The 21,291-nt window shown below is 42.6% G+C and overlaps 1 protein-coding gene across 2 annotated transcripts; it reads right to left on the bottom strand.

Annotated features, from left to right (window-relative positions):
- Nucleotides 1-5,929: 5,929 nt before the first annotated feature.
- Nucleotides 5,930-20,682, bottom strand: CIDEA (cell death inducing DFFA like effector a). Of its 2 annotated transcripts, XM_030012190.2 has the most exons (6): nucleotides 20,440-20,682; nucleotides 16,219-16,375; nucleotides 15,881-16,027; nucleotides 13,487-13,668; nucleotides 10,147-10,303; nucleotides 5,930-9,724 (listed from the first exon to the last, which is right to left on the bottom strand). In XM_030012190.2, the coding sequence occupies exons 1-5, from the start codon at nucleotides 20,670-20,672 to the stop codon at nucleotides 10,171-10,173; spliced, it is 852 nt and encodes a 283-aa protein (XP_029868050.1). In that variant the 5' UTR covers nucleotides 20,673-20,682; the 3' UTR covers nucleotides 5,930-9,724; nucleotides 10,147-10,170. The 2 variants fall into 2 exon arrangements, with proteins under 2 accessions (XP_029868050.1, XP_029868048.1); XM_030012188.1 differs by having other exon boundaries at nucleotides 5,930-10,303.
- Nucleotides 20,683-21,291: the final 609 nt, after the last annotated feature.

Genomic DNA, 21,291 nt, shown 5'->3' with positions numbered 1-21,291 from the left:
AGAACGGAACTGGACCATCATATTTGATAGTCCTTTTGAAGCATCCATTAAGTTACGTAATTGCTTTTTTAACCCAGTTACACTTCCAGCTTCCAAAGTCTCCTATGGCATTGCCTGCACGCACAACTGAATTCCATTCTCTGAAAAAGTACTTTTTTCTGTTGCAAAGCTGATGCCTTAATTTGGTGGCCCATAATTCTTTTTTGAGAAACAGTGACCAGCAGTTCCTAATGACCATTGTAGCTGTGTGTAAGGTGAAGGTTTTAGAATTTTTTTGTTCTTTCTTTCCCTATCTGTCCAACATTTTCTGAGCTGAAAGTATTAGCTTAATTAATCTCTCTGTGTTTGAGGGGGACATTGCACTCCTGTGTAGTCCTTGTTTATCACCCTTCTCTATGTGTACTAGCTCTGCTGCAGCCTCTGTGAAATGGGAGTGACAGTATTCAAATCATGGCCATTGATTTATGCAGTGGTATAGAATGATTCCTGCTCTGGTCTTTATTTTCTAGTAAGTCTTAACATAGTGTTTGCCCTATTGATTGCTGCTGAGCTTTTTTTGCATTGAACCATCCACACTACCTCCAAGATGCCTTTTGAGACTGATGACACCTAAATTAGATCCCCTCACTGCAGACACAGTGTTGTTTTTCCCTGTGTTATGCAGTTATGGATATTAAATTTCATCAGGTATTGTTTTATTCAAATCAGTATCCTGAAATACTTCTGAAACTCAGTCCAATAGCAGTTTTGACTACCCTGAAGATTTTTATACAATCAAAAAGATTCACCAGTTCATTACTTTTTTCCCCTGATCATTTAGAATTAAGCTGATCGGGTCCAAGCACAACCAATGGATCTGACTGAGACTTGGTTTCTTGTCTTTTGTCGCTAAAGCAGAAGAGCACCTGCATCTTATCCCATCCAGCTCCGTCTCCTTAACACTCTTGAGTAAAACATCTTGCAACAGTGATCTGTACTGCGGCATGTGGGAGGGGAAGGGGGAAAAGGATAGGTGTAGGTTGTATTACACAAACTAACTTTTCACGGTTTTATTCTCTGAGAAAAAAGAAAAAGCAATAGACCTCTAAGACAAAGGGTTGGAGTCCTGTCTAGACTGTCAGTTGTTTAACACTTACTCAGCAAAGCACGTGTTTGAGATGAAATGCATAGCTTTCCAAGTAAAAGTGATTCATCTCACTGTGCGAAACACTTATTTTGTAAGAGTAGTTTTGCAGCTAAAATCAATTATAAATTGCTCCGGTCAGGTCTTGGGTTTCACAGGTGAGTCAGTTTTCTTCCTTACCCTTTTTCTGGGGTGGTGAGTGGCTGCTGGCTGCCACCCTTCCTGCACCAGCATAGATCCTACTCATGTCACACGATGTCCAAACTAAATCAGCATACCACTTCCAGCCTGCTTCACAAATGATTCTCTCATATTACATTTGTAAGAAGAGCACCATTCCTCACAAGTCCATCAGCCCCAGGACAAACAGCACAGTAGAAGATATGACTGGACAAAGCCTGGCTTATTTTTAACAGTGCAGTGTGCAGCACTGTCAAGGGTGGGTGGGTACAGCCGCTGAAGGAATGTGGTCTGGGACTGAATGCACAAAAGCAGCTGAAGCATCCCCCTCTGAGCAGGGTGCTCCGAGAGCCACCCATTGGGAATTAGGAGGGGAAGACAACACTTACACATAGACAACTGATCATTTTTCTTTTAGAAAACCACTCTGCAGCAGCGAGACTGAGGGCGTACGCCTGTTGCCTTGGACTGCAGCCTATTAGCAGCATTACCATATTAATGATTTAAAGGCTTATGAATGCTAAGAATGTAAGAGGTCAGTTTGGCCCATGGCCAGGACTCAACCCACTGCCCGCCCACAGTGAATAATCCATTTCACGGTCCATTTGTTAAACAGTGTAGCAGAATGCAGAAGGATATGGGGTTACAATATACATTGACTGCAAAATTGAATGCCATTGCTTTGCGGGAAGCGTGTGGAGACGCAGTTGTTGCCTGTGCATGGAAGATTTGCAGAGAGATACATCCCTGTTGTGTAAAACGATTTCATTGTGGTGTCCCATCTCTGTACTGAATAGGGACTTTATATTTCATGAGGCCTGTATGATCTGTCAGGAATAGGCCGCAGCTCTAAGTAGTCAAAAGCTTTTTATCTCAGGATAGCAGCTTGGTTAGTATGGAAGACAGTTATGCCACATAAACAAGGAGGCTGACTAGTTCTATATAAAACAGAGCAAGGCAGATATAAATATCTTTTTCAAAAATTTACATTCACTTAAACACCTGTCCCGCCCCTTCTTCAGTCATTAAGCATTTTTAGTTTGAATGTGGCCAAAGGGAATCTGGAAAAGGTGATGGAAGGCCCCAAGAGGAACAGCATAACAGGTCGCATGTGTCAAGGGGTCACCAGAGCAAGGTATAGAAAAATAGCAGAAGGAACTGAGTGCTTGAAGCTGGTGACTTCTGGGTAATGGCATCAGGCATAGAGAAAGGTTTAGATGAAAGAAAACAAGAGCAGTGCAAAAAGTGCTGGGAGCTTCCAAGTGAAAACCACAATATAGCAGTTGGAATTTTCTGGAGAAAGAAAACCGAAAACCAAAAACCAAACAAATGCCAAAACTAAACCAAAAAAACCAAAACAACCCAACCCTTTGGAGAGGTAGAAGTCATGGAAACAGAAGTGACTTTTACCCATTAGATTGCTACTGCCTTTAGTTGTTGCTGAAGCTGCTAGTGACAAAACCTGCTTTGTTTTCACTGATCACAACTCTTGTGAAAACTAAACACTGTACCATGTCAGGGCCAGATAAGACTAGGAGGAATTGAGAGAATTGTTTACTGAATTCAGTAGTCACAGAGGTGAAACTATTAGAGACTGTACTTTTCTTATCTCGATGAAATTATGATCTTAATGTAGTTTGCAGAAAATGCCTATAATGATGAGGAAAACCACCTTGATCATCCCGTCCAAAGCTGAAATGGCTTTTCTGGGAGACTGAAATAGCTAGCTATTTGCAGCAACTGTTTAGTAATTTCTGATTTCAGATAAAATGGTTTTATTGTTGAATAATCAATTGTCTCTGAAAACACATCAGTTATTCTGGAAGATAGTGACTTTTATTTGGAAAGCATGATCACTCAGGGAGTCGAGTGCGGATTAGAACAATGTTCTGCAACTGTTCTAGGCAGCTTTTCTAGGCAACTTCCCAAAGTGGGCAAGAAAGCAGGAAAGCTGCAGCTGGGAGAGCACCTAAACTAAGCACATTTGGTACAGGAATCACTGAAATTATGCCATTTACACTTTAGCTTTTCAGGAATAAAATAGAGAGTACTGTAGACTTCAGTTTGTCTAGCTCAATAATAAATCAGTAGTCCTTATACTTAAATAAGATTATTTATTGCTTTCTTGCTTATTCTTTCCTGACTTTTGAGATGGGGGAAGAGCATTTGAAAACACTACTTAATAAAGAGCAGCAGCAAACCAAGTCACATACCTATGCAAGGGAATATGCTTTGTAATTAGAAATGCTTTTAACATAAAGGATTATGGACTTCACAGTGTAATTACAAAATGTGTCAGAAATAATTATACCTAACTTTAAGACTTTAAAGGACTTCTTAGATGTCTTAAGATTTCTCTGGGTCTATAATAGACTGACTACCCACATCATTAAGCTACTGTTTTCTTAAATATAGTTGTCTGAGGATCTAAGCTTCTTTTTTTTAACACACAATAGAATCACAACCAACCTGTGACAACAGTTACATTACTTAAAAAATCCCCACACCTAATCTATACATAATGTATGCTAATCACTAAAGCAGACTTTTTAGAAAACTGATGATCAATCAACTTTTTATGTTGGAACTGCATAGGCTGCATTATCCTGATTCTGGAGTCTACTAAGACATACTGTATTTCTAGTGTTGCATTTCATTAGCTGTTTTATAAAACAACTAACAGTACTATTTCAATGTTCTCTTTCAAGTGATAATTAATATTTATTAATAAATGTTCCTAACCAAGAATACATTAGGAGTGGGGCCTACTATGAGTGATTCAGACTGATGTGTGACCTTAGAAAAAACATGCTTGAGGTTGAGGTTAGTAAGTAGTTTGCATCGTGACAACTGAAAATATTAACCCTGTCCTGTATATGACTGGATTTTGTCTCTGCCAAGCACAGCTGTAAAAAGCCATTCAGAAAACATTCCAAAAGATTTGTTTCCAATTTTACTAGTGACATATAGCACAGACAGCTTGGTTTTTGCTTGTTTTTACTATTAGTGTTTTGTGCTTGTGGTGGGTTAACCTTGGCTGGCTGCCAGGTGCCGACCAAGCCAATCTCTCACTCTGTCTTCTCAACAGAACATGGGGAGAAAATATGATGAAAAAGCTTGTGGGTCAAGATAAAGACAGGGAGATCACTCACCAATTACTGACACCAGCAAAACAGGCTTGACTCAGGGAAGATTAATTTAATTTATTGTCAGTTAAAAATAGAGTAGTATGGTGAGAAACAAAGAAAAAACTAAAACCACCTTCCCCCCCCACTCCCCCTTTCTTCCCAAGCTCAACTTCACTCCTTCATTCCCAACTCTTCTACCTCCTCTCCCTAGCCCGAAGGGGTGCAGGGGAATGGGGGTCATGGTCAGTCCACAACAGTTCCTCTCTGCTGCTCCTTCCTTCTCACATTTTTCCTCTGCTCCAGTGTGGACCCTTCCCACAGGATACAGTCCTTCAGGAACTGCTCCAGTGTGGGTCCTCTCCACAGGCTGCAGTCCTCCAGGCACAGACTGCTCCAGTGTGGGTCCCCCACGGGCCACAGGTCCTGCCAGAAAACCTGCTCCAGCATGGGCTCCTCTCTTGCCAGGAGCTTGCTCATGCATGGGCTCTCCACAGGCTGCAGCTTCCCCTGCTGTGGCTTAGGGTCTTCCATGGGCTGCAGGGGAAGCTCTGCTCCATCACCTGTAGTACCTCCTCCCCTTCCTTCTTTTCTGACCTTGGTGTCTGCAGGGCTGTTTCTCTCACATTTTTCTTACTCTTCTCTCACAGCTGCTGCACAGCATTTTTTTACCCTTTCTTGAATATGTTTCCACAGAGGCACCACCAACTTGGCTGAAGGGCTCAGCTTTGGGCAATGGTGGGTTCATTTTGGAGCCAGCTGGAAGCAGCTCTGTACAATGCAGAGGCAGTCCCTGGTGTCTTTTCACAGAGGCCATCCCCACAGCACCCCTCCACCCCCCACTGCCAACACCTTGCCACTAAACCCAATACAGTGCTATTTTGTGCTTTTCCACAGCAAGAAATCAGACTTTGGTTCTCCCACAAGAGAGGAGCTGCTCAATAGTCAAGCTTTGCAAAACTGTCCCTTAAACTGAGTATAGGATGTACTTATTAGATAGAAGTGTGCTAGACTGATCACACTTGCATGCCATTCCTCCCGAAGACTAAGTTAATCCTGAACTAGACAAATCTAATATTTCACTGAGCTAAATTCATATTTCCCTACAATCAAATGTGTACTACTGTACCTGTAGGTAAATGACTGCAGGGAGTTTTTGCGAGGCATTATAAAAAGAGGTCCTTGATCCTTACAGTATTTAGTGAAAACCAGAGATTGCTGAAGCCTTCTAGCTCCTGTACTCAGTTGTTTGCAGTCTTTTGCAGCTTTGGTAAAAGATGGAAGAAGGCATTCTTTTTGTATGAAAGGAAACACAGTTTGCATGGTTTCTCTGAGGCCAGAAAGTGAGTCAGCAGTAAAGAGTCGATAGTTCAGAGCCACATAATAGTATCCAGTTACTTCACTGCAGCAGTCCAGCATTTGGAAACTGTCTGTGCCACACCATAGATACATTAATGATTATTTCAGGAATAAGTTATTCTGGAAATTAATAGAGACAACATCCAAAGCCACCATTTGATTTTATTTACTCATGGACAGTGTTCCTTAAAATTGGCACCACACATCAGAAAATATTGCCATCACTGGTACATAATTCTTACCCATCTCAATTTTCATAGCAAGTTCAACTACTGAGCTTAAAAATTGTGAAGTGGTAAAATACTATCTTTTCTCTTAGCAAAATAGCAATCCTCATGTTTATAAATATCTTAGCTACATATATGACAAGGTAAGGTAGAAAAAGCAGTAATAAACTCTAAACCCCACAAGGATACTTATTAATACATAACTGAAGTGGTGTGTTAATCACATCAATACCTCCGGTAAAACTTGAGGCATCAAGTAAAAAAAATATACTTTGTACTTCGGTTTTAACCTTTTTTTTGTTTTTAATTAAAGAAGCTTGTGCCTGTATATCAAGTGCTATCTCAGGAAGAAGCATGCTGAAATGATTTAGAGTTATAATTCTAGTCAGTTACAAATGATCCTCTGCAGTTATCTTCACAGTTAATATTCAGAATTACCAACATTTCCTAAATTGTGAACACCTACCTCTCTACTCACTGTACTGAAAAAACTTCCAGCTCAAAGTCCTATTTTCCTTTCTTTACCCTTCCCTGTAGGGAAGGGATTCAGGATGTTTCCCAGAGCATATTCCAAATGGTCTAAGGAATTTAGACCCTGCCTTTTCTTCTCCCCCTGGACAGAAGAGCTTGTTACCCTTATTTCTCCTGAAAGAATAGGAAGGTGCAAGGAAGCACAACTTCACGGGTTTATGAAAGGAAGGAAATGAAGTAATGATAAATTACACACAAAAAAGCTACTAGATACTTCATTCTAGTCATGAAGACAGCCACTTTGTTTTGCCTGCAGAACATGAACAGTGCCTGAGTCAACAAGATTGAGTACTTCAGTGAAAATTCCTTTTTTGGTAACTAGAGTATGACTTGGTGCGTTGTTAGTAAGTGATGCAAAGCAACAGGCAAAAAGGGCCAGTGCAAGCAAGGAGGCAGAAAACACATTTCATACCTTCAACATGTCACTGCTACCAGCCTTGACTGCAACAGTAACATGAGCAGATTAACTGAATTTATGGAAAGAAAAATTAAAGCTAAAAATGTCAAGTAGAAAAGCTAGCTTCTTCTCTACATACCTGCAGTTAAGAGCCTGTGCTCTTAGTTTTTCTGTCTCTTGCTAGATATTGTACACCACTTGTATAACATTTTCTGAAAGGTAGATAATGCTGAAGTTCTTTGCTGTGTACCGATACAGCTGAAGTAAAAGCTACGCCTCCTAAGCAGTCTGTAAAAAAAAAACAACAAAAAAACCAAACAAAAAAAAACAACAAAAAACCCAACCCCAAACTGGTTCCAACTCAGAGAATGACAAACTCGTCCAGTTTGACCCAAAGCCAAAACTTTATCTCTGGAAAGAAGTTGGTATAGTAGCAAATAACATCCCCCTAATACTGAGCCTGTGGCAAAATCCAGATTCAGAAGCAATGAAACAATTTCAGACACTTACAACTTCCAAGACACTTCTCCCATTCTGAGAAAATATCAAAGCTGAGTTACTTTGTTCAGCTGTTTGCATTTTGAATTACAGGGAGATGCTCTGAGATGGAGACTGCAGCTCACATGATGTTCAGCAGCTCAAGTTTTAAGTGTTAAGCTGTCAAAGAAGCAGCTGCTTAAAAACATTACAAATTCATACAGAGTTAGCATTTTAGATCACGTTAGATTCTCAGTGCCATTGGGAACTATGGAATGTTAGTTCTGTAACAATTGCCTCTGGCTATAGAAGACTGGAATTTGAGATCTGCACAGTTCAGACTTGAAAAAGCTTTTGTATTGCAGATGTTGAAGAAGCAATTCACACAAAGCAATATTGAACTATGCAAGTTGTTTTGGTTTTTTTTAATGTTGGTGCTTCCGCTGTTAGCAACATAAATATTCTTAGGACCATTACATAGAGTTTGCTTTCAAGAGGTGTGCTTGTTTTTATAGAATATATGGTCTTTGAAAGCTGAAAGACTTAATGACAAAGTCCTTGCACTGCACCAGTTAAATGCAATTCCTTGATAGGGGTAGAAAGACTTTGGCCAACAGTTACCATGGCAACAATCATGGGGGGGAGGTGTCAAGAACAATACAGATGAAGTATAAAGCTTCCCTTTTAATATAACCTCTTTCTCATTACACACAGAATAGTTTAGTGTTTTCTTCTGAAGGAAACCTGACAGTGCTGCAAGGTACAGGCACTCTTCCCTGTAAGAAATTATGAAAGAACAAGTCCTCCCCTTGTCTGGAGCAGTGTGCCCTCTCACCTCCTCCAGCAAACACTCAGAAGCAGATGGGAAACAACAGAAATCAGCAAAACCCCAAAGTTTTTCTTAGCTGTCTACTTATTTGTAATACCATTACTGAAGAGACAGGCGGAGACCTACCAAGCTTGCATCCATCAGTCCCTTTAACACTTGGATTTAGGCTGCTTTTCATCACAGCAGTGATTTGAAAGATGCAGCTCCAGCTAAGTCACATCCATAAAGGGAAGGCAAAAATAAGCATATGAAGGTAAAATTTGCAGATAAAAAAGAGCAATATTCCCATATATTAGTGACATTTGAAGTGAACAGACCCAGCTGACAGGTCAAAATAGATCCCACCGACCACGATGCTTCGTTTTTCAGTCCCCCTGCTCCTCTTTCAGCAGATTAGGTTTTCCTCCAACAGATCAGTGCAGTTGAGGGACATAGTTAATGGATTCTTGTCTCAGCAGAGGCATGGCAAGCACTGTGAGGTCCACATGGGTCTTTTTCCTTTCGCTCCCACTGCTTTCTTCCCCTGCCCCACTTGTTCACTCTGTCACCAGAGCTTCTTTTCCTAGGTGGCACCTGCCATCAGGTCAGACACCTTTACCTGCACCTGCTGTCTCCTTAATAGCTTTCAGTCTTAAGCAAGAATATAACTTACTAAAATTCTTCATGAGCAAGCAAATGAAAACCTCAAAAGCCACACCTATGAAAAGTCAAAGTTGGGCTTTTTCCCTTCAGCAATGGGAGTTTGTATTTTGACACAAGATGCCTAACACTGCTCATTTTCCAGTTTTCTACACTGTTGAGGAAAAGCTTGCTGGCAGCTGGTCATACTAGCAGTTCACTGAACTGTAGAAAACTTTATGGACAATTCTACCTAAGGATTAAAAACTCTGCCCTTTAATACAGCTTGTCTTGGCAGATTATAAAACTGCAAACATCCAGTTTAGAGCATATGTATGTTACACAAGACTAGATAAGTGTCCTGATGCTCTCCCCTGAACACAGGGGCATCAAAATCCAGTATCTCTTACATGTACCTCAAGTACAGTTTGGGATGTAGCGTCATCTTGTAACTGAACAGTATACAGAAGTGATGGTTTAGCCCTTGAAGGAAGCTTCAGCAGGTTGCTTATAAGCCGTATTCAGGAAACTATGGCAAATTATTCAATACTTCAGGCAGAACTGGACATCAGACCCATTAAAGAAATATATTGGGTTCTTCAACTGGTATGAGCTATACTAACCTGAACTTTCCATAGATTTGAAGAAAAATATAGAGTTATAATGAAGTGTTTTTACTTGTTTTATGGGGAGTAAGGCTAAATTTTAAGCTTCTGCTTTGTAGTTGCACTTTGTCCAATTAGACTTCATGAGAGTAGTCAGTCACTGAACCAGTATTCAGTTGTATTGTGTAGTTCCATTGTTAGCAGGAGTAAATAAGTACACTTCACCCTTTTGTACCTCAATGCCAGTTGGACACTAATACCAGCACTGTTAAGGATTAAAACCAAAAAACCACAGCCCCCCCTGCTCCCGTCTTACAGCCCAGTTTGTTCAGAAGGCAAGTAGACAGCCATGAAAAAAACCCAACCAAACAATGTTTTGATCAGTGCAAGAAATATTCCACTGGTTACAAAGCATGCAAGTTTCCAAGTACACTTATTCTCCATTTTGAGTTGCCAGGGCAAAAACCTGCCCTGTCTTCTTTTGCTGAATTCTTAGACATTAGGCACCCATCCTTTTGCTGTGTTAAGTGCCTGTGAACACCAAAGATTTTATGACTAAGGCCTACAAGCATTCCCAAATGGGAAAAATGTTAGTTCACATCAGTGGACATCCCCCTACTATAACATCATTACAATCAACACTGGGCAAGAGAATGTCTTTAAACAAAAGGATCCGATATCAAAGTGCAGCTGTGCTCACTACTCCCGCCTTGATCTTGTACACGTGCCATCTTCGTCATATTCGCCCATCAACTGCAACATATATGTTCCAGTATAGAGAAGGAACTGTCCAGTTATTTGTGCTGCATGGGACATTAGCTGAAGCACCTTCCTAGAAGAAAAGCCATTTGTTTAAAAAAAAAAAAAAAAATCACCAACAGGTTGACATTACCCCCTTCTCCCCAACCACAACACTTTTAGGATGAATTAAGTAGATACATTTAAGAACTCTCTCATTACTTCTGAGAAGCTGGTCATTTTTATACCTTCTCTAGAAAAAATACTTCTGTGGCCATCGATTAACAGAAAACTATTGACGTGTCGGCAGAACCAGAAAACACATTTAACAAAGCAGGCTGTCATTCTGTTAGGCATTTACAGGCCTTCTGCAAAGCCATCACTCAAACTACCAGAGCACCACTGAATACAACTTTGCCTGGGAGCCCAGCAGCATTCCTGCAGTATGAATCCACCTCACGTCCCACCTTTAGGCCATTCACTAATACAACACTGCATGTATCTCCAAGCTACGGATCAAACTTGATTAGATCTGAAGCTGAGCAATCACATTACAGTGGATGCCCAACAGCAAAACAAGTGAAGTCAGGCAAATCAATGTTGTCCAAGCGGCAAGCCTTAAGAATTCTCAGTTCACAACTATTCTATTTTTTAAAGATTTAGTAAGTATCAGCATTCAAATATATAATCCTGTGTGAGAATCAGTACAGATCCATAAACTAAGATCAGGTAAGCATCAGAGGTCTACAATATAAACTGTGGATCACAGGATTGCAGAGGATTAGAGGTCATCATATTTGAACGGTCATTTATTCGACTTAGTTATAGCTGTGCCTTCCTTCCATTCTCCAAGAAACAACAGAGACATCAGTACTAAAAGCTATATTCAAGCCTCATCCCCTGAAAGTTAACTAGGCCCTCACAACTACAAAGCTGAGGCAATGGGGAAGTGGTACGCAAGAACTGGAACCATCCCAATACTGGAAAGGGATCTGTTTCTGAAGATGCAGAAACCAGACCAGCCTTCCTCTTCTGCAAAAAAGAGGGAAGATTTTCTGAATTCCTGTCTGAGCAAACATGCAGCTGTGAACCCTCTGCTGCTATTCACTTCTTTGAGCTCTAGCAGAGAAGGCAAAGTCTTCTTCCTACAAATTCTTTTTTTTTCCACTGTGATGAAAGAAGGTTTGCAGTCAAAATCCAATGATTCAAAAGAGTACAATACCCTGTACTTAGAGCCTGGGAAGCCTTTAAAAAAAACACTGTACCCTTATTCATGCTTCCCACACATATGCCATTTCAGTATGTCCTTTCCTCCACCAGATAGTATGGTTGTAAAGAAAGCTGCACCTGGTACCAAGGTTTTGAGCAGCTGCAGTGTGTCACTTGCACACAAGAGCAGTTGTCACTTAAGCCATGGAGCAAGTTATTTGTTGAACTGGATATTTGATCCTTCAGTTGGACACTACAGGGAGAAACCATTAGGGGAAATGCACTAATCAGATCTGGCAGGCTTTGAGCCCCTCCCACCGGTGAACAACTGCAGATTTTAAAGTCCTTTCCCTTCACACTCTGCAGGTGGTCTCAGGGAGAGGGCATCAGAACTAGCAATTTGGAAATCATTAGCAAAGGGACTACACCAAGAACCTAACATCATCTGTCTCCAATTTCAACAGCAAGTTGAGACAGGCCATCTCACTGATGTGTTCAAGAGTACCCAAGGTTATCTCTTCTGTCACCCCTCTTCTTTGCCTAGCAGACTATTTTCTCACCCTGACACTGACACTTCCCTTACAGCTCAACTCTGTAACATAACAGTGCTTCCAGAAGAACTCCACAGCTACTTCAGCTGTTTGCCAGCACCTCTTCTTTCTCACCAGCTGCCCTGTGTTGGCAGGGAGGCAGGACTGTCACTTCAAACTCTCCAGCAGCGCAAGATACTCATCTTCATAGCAGATAGCCAGAAATCAGAGTTTGTTCTGGCTCAAGAGACTTGACAAACATAGAAACTGGAGGAGTGCAGCTGTTCAAGGGTAAACCTTTGCTTTGAAGAAATCCTAATTAAGCCAGTGCTACAGGTGGGCACAGCATATAGCTGGATAATCACTGCAACATCACCAGAGAGATGAGTCTCATCTGCAGTCACATCAGCTATAGCCTGAAAGATTAAGCAAGGGACCACCTAAGTAGAGCGGGACAGGTCAGTCAGACTGAAAGACAGGAAACAAGATTAGCATTACAATACTTAATACCTGCATCATGAGACAAGGGAGACTTCAAAGGAAGACTACATGTCCCTCAGGGCAAGCGAAAACCTCTCTTATGGCATATGCATCTGTTTGTTCTGTACAGAGCAGATCTGGTCCTCAAGTAATAACATGCAGCAAGACTACACTGTTGTGTCTCAACCACAATTTGAAAGGTCAGGTAGAGAAATTCAGGGGTGCAGCTTAAATAGCTGTCAAAGTATGGCACCTCTATGAAGGTGTCTGAAATCAGAAGTTTTCTTCAACCAGGGCAGGACACAGCTGGTTTTGACAAGGCACAGACTTTCAACAGACCACTGAAAGCAGCGGACAGGACAGGTATTATTTTGCCCCTGCATAAGACAGCATTTCCCCAACAGCCAGTTCTGCCAAACTCACAACCCACCACAGATTAGTCCTGCCAGAGACAGCAGTCCTTGTTAGGCTCCATTCGTTTGCTTAGAGACCAGTTGGCTAAAAACCAGTGACATCACAGAGTCTTAGTACAGATGACAAATTCACATTCAAGACAGCAGACAGTGTCATATCTCTTCCATTTTCCTTTGCCTCCACGTAGCTCAGGTGGTGAATTTGGCAGCCAGGTATTGCAAAGTCTGAGCAGGCTTTCAGACCTCTGCCATTAGATCTCAGATTCCTCTCATTTCATGCCCTTGAAGTCCCCCCTTCAAAGAGTCCGATGCTTCTTCCTCAGCCTCCTGCATTCTTCAAACAAGTCAAAGAAATCCGGGGAAATTCTCTCAGGAAAACAGAGAGACTGTACCTACACCCTTGCAGTAAACACAAGCTGATAAGATTTTTGCCTTGGGGGAAATTTAAGATTCCAGCATAAAAAGCTATAGTAAGTTTTTACAGGTCAGCTATCTACCTTACAAAGGAAGATTCAGCATATTGGCCAGTACGTAAGAATTAATAAAAATACTAAGTTTATAAACACACCTGCTTCACAGAACCATTAAGCAAACACAGGTTTTACATTAAAGCATACACCTCATCAGTAGTGGAAACACACTTACCGCAATACGCTTTTTGCTCCCATACATTTGATGTCATATGAGACAGAGTAGATCTCATAGAAGGTCGCCTTGATGTTTAAGCAGCCAATAAAATCCTTAGGGTTCAGCTTGTACAGATCAAATGTGATGTTGGCTACTCCCATTTTCTTCTTTTGTCTCACAGCAGCAACTCCATTCCTTGTCTAATTTAAAAAGAAACAGTTTGTACCATGAGCTAGGAAGCTACAGCAAGACAATGGTTAACAGTGCAGCTCTTTAGAAGCAGCTTGCTTATTCCAGTCTTGGGGCTAGTTCTCAATCAATTCTAAACTAGAATTAAAAGCATTAGCACAGAGAAAAACAAGTCTGTATCTTATGCAATTTTGTTTGAGTCCTGACCAGGTTCCTGAAGCTATTCCAAACGGGCACAGAAGTTCTAGAGTGACATAGCACCTCCTGAATATTTCTTTCCTGTAATACAGCTTCTTCTCCAGAGCATACTGAAGCAACTTGTAATGCCACTGGACAGTGTTCCTGCCATTTAATTATCCTGGTATGTTCCAGCTGCTAGCTGAGGCAGCACAGTTAGTCTACACTGAAACAGGCCACCAAATAACCAGGATGACATCAGGTCCTTCCGTTTAGGAAGGAACACAATACTGATGAGCACTCTTAAAGATAGCTGCAAAGGTGACATCTGTGAAAAGTCAGGTCCTCCTTTCAAATCTTGGCTCATAACACCTCTCTTTTTCTTCCTACTAAAAAAGTAACATGGGGAGGAAACCACTACTGATGAGGCCTAGGGTTTAATACTGAGTTTTTAAGAGCAGGAGGCACATGGAAAGTCATCTTCCACCTCAAATCTAGCTTCCTTTATTGAAAGCAGCCCTTGTCTGCTTCAGGGCTGACCATGATGCTTTCAGGATCTCTTGCTTCAGGAAAAAAAAAGGAAATCATGAAGACGACCCGTATTTACAGAGACATCTAGTGGATACATGGGATACTCTGCTCAGCACATTCTGCTGAGTTATTAACAAGGTTAACAACTTAGCAGCTGCCAAGCTGTTTTCTGCATGCTAAATGAAGCACTAAAGTTTTGTAAGACTGGGCCTTTTTGTACTTTTGTCACCCCAGCGCTCAGACAGTGCCATGATAAGTCAGACCAAGTTAAACACTGTAGTATATCATTAGCCAGCAATTTTCTGCCTGTTTTACTTCGACAGCCTCCAAGCTCCAGCAACAGGGCCCCCTATCAACAACAGTTTTGGACATGTACAAGTAGCTGGTATGCTTGGTAATGTATTCCGCCCCCCCCCGCCCCATTAGCACCCAGAATATTTGGATAAAGCATGACAGAGCTTGTGCTACACTCCAGATGATTTGCAAAGCCGCGGCAGTCCTCCTGCTGCCATTCAGCACATCCTGAAGAGGGACAGCATTCAAATTTTTTCTGCTGCCATGCCAGTCAGGACACAGGGCAGAGGGGAAAGGAGCAACGTGGAGTCATACCCTGGCTGCAACTTCTTTTCTGCTCTTGGAGCTCATGGCCCAGGTGCAACATGTTGATAAGCCAGTGAGGTATCTTGGGGAAAAACGTGCAAACTGCAACAGGAGCCTGAGAAAACGGGGCCACACGACTGAGCCATCCGTGTACAAACAGAAAAATGATAGGCCTGCTTACAGCTCCTCAGCTAGCTCTGCACCTGGTAGAAGAAAATTTGATGCGAGCTTTCTAGCAACAACCATTTCATGGAAAGACAATTAGGAGTTTGACTCCATCTTATTAACGTACAGATGACTATTCCCCCACAAAACCACAAACTGGACACCAAGTTGATATGATTAGAAGGCTAAAGCTAGCTGATCTTAATAGTTCTTAAAATATCTTGAAGCATGTAGACTAACATTAGGTTTTGATGACAACTTTTAGCTGTTCACAAGACTAAACACAGGCATTTTTCTAACCTTCACTAAACCATTACTGCATTCACAAGGCAAAATTTGTTTTACATTGCTTAATTACGAAATTTCCCCGGCCTCTAAAAGCTAACCTTTAAAGACATTGTATTTTTAACTTCATGCAATGTCCTCATTTTCTTTATGTTACAAAAAGGCTCAAGAACAAAGCCTGAGGCTCTCCAAAAGCAGGGTATTTCCCCTATGATTCTTTTCAGTTGTAATGTTTCATTTCAATCCCTGGCAGATCTTTGCCAACAGTTCTATGTCCAAGCAAGGGACAAAAAAAACCCCCAAACGAACTTGATTTGTCATCCAGGAAGGCTCAACAAGGAGTTGATACCTTGCTTTCTTTAGGGGAAGTTTTCTTCCTCTTCTCCCCTCTTTCCAACAATTTTAGTGGCCACAGACATTCTTCCATCCACTTCTATTCAAGTGAGAGAGGCAGTCAACACTTACTTGTGTCCATTTCTGTCCTTTTTCTAGGACCATGAAGTGTGTATTATCATCCAGGGACTTGAAGAACTCTTCTGTGTCCACAACCGTGCCATCTTCCTCCAAAACCAGAGTAACTATTCCAGCAGATATAAGGAAGGCATCTAAAGTCTGCAAAAAACCCCAGTAGATTTTAGCATTCGAAAGAGGGCCTATCATTTCATATTAAGACTTGCTTATCTGACATATTCTCCTGAACTTCCCCAGTAATGATTTTTAGAAGAACAAGAGCCCATGGGTTGCCTTTCTGGGATGTTGTACTTCACTGTAAGTTTCAGCCAGAGTGGGAATGTTTTCTATACCTTGCTGATGAGCTCTTGCAGACTGCTTGCCACAATTCCTTTCCGGCTGCTTCGGGAGGCATTTGACACACGGAAAGGTCGCCCTGCAGGCATGAGAGGAGGGAACAGGGTCTGTTTTGTTACTGCTCCCACAGATGCTCCCATGGATACCAAAGATCTAAGACAAATAAAAATTCAGCAGAGTTATAAAAATAGTCATGTCAAGTACTGTGAGAAGGAAGAGGACTGTTGAGTTCAGTGACATAAGTACATTATACGAGTAATTCACAGGTCACGTTAGACTCGTGGAGCTTGCTTTCAAAACTAAATACTACATAGCCCTACAGACACGTTGTCTCTGAACTTTCCCTTGCCAGTGACGTTTGAAAACACTTCTAAAATTAAAAACATTTCAAGTATATGTGGGCCACCTCTAGCTCAGCTGATGTCAAGGTCACGATTACAGTGAGGCTGACTGGTTTTAACACTGAATTAGAAAGGCAGCAGCTCTTACTGCATTCAACCACTTAGACTATTCTCTTTACCCGCAAGATAAACACTCAATGAGATAACACACAAGACTACTTTCAACTAATTCTTTAAGATATGAGTGTGCTTTAGGAAGACTGAACATGGTATCCATATTCAAAATACCTAGCATCAGAACGCAAATGGAGCTTTTCGATATAGTTATGCTTGACTTCCAAACAGCCAAGGCATTTATCTTGTAAATAATATCTACAGCCTATAAAACTTCATCTAGTTTTGAAAAATCAGAAAATAAGACTTGTTTGTCCCCTAATATATCAAAAGAAGTCAAATGAAATGAAAATTAAGATCAAAGTACATAAATCCATAGTGTCAGAGCAGGCTGCCAGAGAGGCTGGAAGAATTCAAATGCTTTTAGAAAGAGGTTTTATACTTTCCTGGGCAATCGCATGTTTTAACAGTGACTGTTTAGGTTCCCTTAGGTAAACCGAGCACATAACACTGGTAACTGCCTACTCCCATACCAAGGTACAGACCTGCTCCCATCTACAACTAGTGGCAACTTTTTGCTGCCAAATTACATTGGTTAATTCAATAGCCACCTTGCCAGAAATCGCCCTCTGCATCATACCTGGAAAGGACTGATCTCTACCAAGTCTTTTGAAGGGAGACAATATTTTGTCTCCCGCATTACTGGACTTTACCCCCTGTATGCCTTTTGCTCCTTAATACTGAATTGCACCACATAAGTGTAAAAGGTCAGCTTTATGTAGGAAAATCTGTTCTCAAACACTTTCGCAGAGGGACAGGGAGTGAACTGGCAGTCTCTTTCTGCAGCCAGAGAGTGAATACAGGAATTCCTAGAACAAGGATGAAATGATAAAAATTACTCAACTAACAATGTCCCAGTCACACCTTTTGTGCAAGCCCACAGTGACCCAGAAGAATAACTGTCTTTTCCAAATCTCTTATCTGGTCTTTAAGCATATTTTTGGGATGCACAGAAAGTCATTGTTGTGACTGGCCAGACAGAGTTTCAGCAATTAATTTATTTCCTGCTCTCATTCTGAACTGCTCTCCTACAGGGCTTTGGGCTATTGCCTTTCCTCTGTACACCAAAGTTTACCTTCCTCAAAAACACCTCAGCATTGTTGGAGCTTTTATTTTTTTTAAAGGAGGGAGATGTTCAACAGTTTTATTCTAGCTCAAGCTAATACCTTCTTGGTAGTGCTGTCTAAACACTAGGTCCCTGGCTTTCAACAGTTTGCATATACACATGCAGCTGGTGGAAATCTCTCTGCTTCCTGTAACAAAGCTGGTGAGGATGAGCTGTCAGTATGGTTTTCAGGAGACAGGCACTGTTTCAAACTAAAGAGCTAATAAGCACTTTCCTCCTGGAGAAGGGTCAAGACCAGGGAGGAGGACAAGGTGACACAGAGTAGCACGGACAAAGGCATTGAAACTCTGCCAAAGGGAAGCATGCTGGGACAGGGCGTGTTTGTTAATCTCCTGACTAAATTAATATGCCCCCAATCACCCCGCTGGTCCACGGGCAGCTCTCATTCTGAATCACTGAGTCTTTTCCTCAGATATGAAGCCTGCTTATCTACCTCGGGGCTGGTGACTCCACAGGGCACCCTGATGTCAGAAAGCGCAACACTCAGGATTCAAGAGACAGCCCTTTCAGAGCTAGTTACATCCTGTTCCCTCTCATGCATTTGAAAACTAGCACGTAGAATAGTTACTTGAGTGGTATGTATGACAGTACTGCCAAGATATTTTTGATTTTTTTTTTTTTTGCGATGACAGAAAATACCAGTCCTGTTGAACAATTTTCTTTCCCGTTACTTGAGCCAAGTTGTCATTTACAGAAGGCAAAACGTAAGGAAAAAAGCCAAAACATACATCCTGATACAGAAGGAAGAGTGTTAGAGGCACAGCTCATGGGCAGGACTTGAGCTAACAAGGTTCACCTCAGGCATTAGCACGGCCAACTACACAAGCCATATTTTGCAGCTCTGAGCAGAAGTTTCTTCAGCATTCAAGATCAATCACTTCACACTGCTGCCTAGTTCTATCAGATGTAAAAAGTTAGAGGAAAAAAACCCAGATTAATAAACCAGGACTTTCATTAGCTCCACCAGCCAGTCACTTAACAGGAGTCCAAGTCTTAGGGAGTTATTTAACGTTGATGCTATTTCTTCCACCTACATTTCAATAAAACTAGTCAATATAATCTTTAAACTAAGTCTGCTTATGAAGCACAGTGAGTCTGGGCTCCAGTGCAGGCTGAGGTTTCAGTTAACAAAAAGTACTAGGAAACAAAAGCCAGTGTGATTAAAAAAAGCCAGATAGAGCGTGAACCCTTCCATTTCTGGGTCTGTTGCTGAAAGCTTGGCTTTTCTTTGTTTTGCCCGACACACAAAGGCCACAGACTCAAACAGGCCAGCCGCTAAACAGGGCTCCTAGAAAGATCTAGTTTTGCTGCAGCTGTCCTCAGAAACCAGATAAACTGATGCCTGATGCAGGGAATTTCTCTACTACATTGGAGTTACCAAAAATAATTTCCTATTAAAAGCTGATCAAGCTAAGTCAGGAAACAAGCAGTGGAGAGGAAAGGAACATACTAGTCAGCTTTATTAGAAAGTTGAGTGACATGTTAGATGCAGACAACTCCACTATTGTTTTATTATTTTTTAAATTTGAAAGGATCGAGTCCTAGCTCTTCTCTAAAGGAGAGAGGGATCCTGTGTCAGTGGAAAACACCAATATAATTGAAAGAGCAAGTATCTTCAAGCTCTAGCATCCTGTCCAGTTTTGCATAACTACAACCTGCTAGAGAGGGACTCGCAGATACTGCCCCAAGCATTCAGTGTAGCATCAAGGCTGGTGGGACAGATTAATTAATTTTTTTTGAGGAGAAACTGGGCATTAAAAGCCTGCCTTGAGCCCTGTACACATATTTCACTCTTTATCTTTGTTTGCAATGTGCCTCGTATGCTTGTCTAAGAATGTGGTGCAATGGTCCTCAGGCTCACTCAGAAAAATCAATGTTGCACAACACGAGTGGCTTCAGAATATAGCATAGTTTAATTTTTAGGTTAGAGTTCACAGGCAAATGACAACAGCAGTAACACTGAAGCAAAAAAAAAAAAAAAAAAAGTCAGAAATTAGTAAGGAGACTGAGGGTTCAACCAGATTACAGACCTGGTTTCCCCGCTAAAACACGAGCTGTAGAGGTATCAGAACCACAGCTAGAAGTGGATGCATTTGAGTGGCGTGCAGAACTGTACCTTTATGGATGTGGTTAGCACACCTGAAGCGCGAACAGAGGCCGGGAGCCGCCGCCGTGCAGTCACCGAGGACAAGCGGCTGCCAACCTCAGCGGGGCTCCGCGCCTGACGCCCAAGCTCTTCGCGAGCAAGACGGCAGCTTCACTGCTGCCGAGGGGCGAGGGCGCCCCAGCCATTATACCTCAGAAAGGAGCCCAAACTGCAGAGCTCCTGCTTGCGCTCCCCTCAGAAGAGCCTCGTCTGCGGCCTGAAAGGCTGGGGGAGCGTCCCGGCTTGCTTCTCCCGCCTTGCGTCCACCAGATTCCCTCTCGCCTCCCCCCCCCCTCCTTGGAAAGAGCCCTTTGCTCCTGAAGACAGAGTCATTCAGGCTCGGCTCTTCCCGCGCGTCCCCCGGCAGCCCCGACCCGCCGCCCCTCCGAACCGCCGCCGGGATCGGCGGGGAGGGGGTCCCCGCACTCACCGCACCAGCGAGCCCAGGCAGTCCCGCACCGCCTCCATGGCCGGCCCGCCGGCGGGGCCGCGACGGCCGCGGCGTTTAAGCGGGGCGGGCGGTGCTGCTCCTCCCCGCGGTGGGCCGGCCCCGCCGCTCCCCCCCGCGGCCGAGCCCGGGTGGGGTCCGGGGAAAGGGGGGGGGGCCTTTTGCCCTACGATTTGTCCGGGAGAGGAGCGAGAAGGGTTTTGTTCAGAGCGCATCGGAGTGACATACTACCTATTAGCTAGTTACAAGCCAATATAGCAACAGTGGAAGCCAATCTCATTTGAAGCCTCTCAGCATTAGAGCAAATCAACAGATTAAGTGTCTCAGCTTCTGATTTTAGAGCCTGTGAATAAGCTTACTGCTTGGATTAACGTACACTGTAGCTTCAGTGGAGGTATTTAGAGTTATTCCTGCAGGCAGGGGACCAGCAACTTCTGTTTACTGAGCAGGTACAAAGGCAGTTTTTCCTTTATGCACGCCTATGGGCACAAATACAGTATTTTTTGGCTCTGAAACCAGGTTCTGTTTCTCAGAGCTGTCTAACCACTATTGCACAGGGAAAACAGAGCCAGGAGCCTCAGAACCCGGCTCTCGGGCAACAGCCTGACCTGCACCAGGAAACACTGTCACTGCTGAGCAGGGGGAAACAACTCTGGAGGCCCTTGCCACCAGCACTCAGGTTTCCCCCAGGGTCAGGAACAAGTAGTTACCTGGTTGCCTGGAGCATTTTTTCCTGCACCAGCCTGTTTAGGGCATGAAGAGCCACTCACAGTATTTCTTTACCCTCCGGGCTTCTCTAGCAGGCAGGCTGACACCTGCTAGATGTCTTCAGTC

This window comes from Aquila chrysaetos, chromosome 4, assembly GCF_900496995.4.
Source record: "Aquila chrysaetos chrysaetos chromosome 4, bAquChr1.4, whole genome shotgun sequence".
NCBI classification, from domain to species: Eukaryota; Metazoa; Chordata; class Aves; order Accipitriformes; family Accipitridae; genus Aquila; species Aquila chrysaetos.
This window is presented reverse-complemented; position numbering and strand designations above follow the sequence as displayed.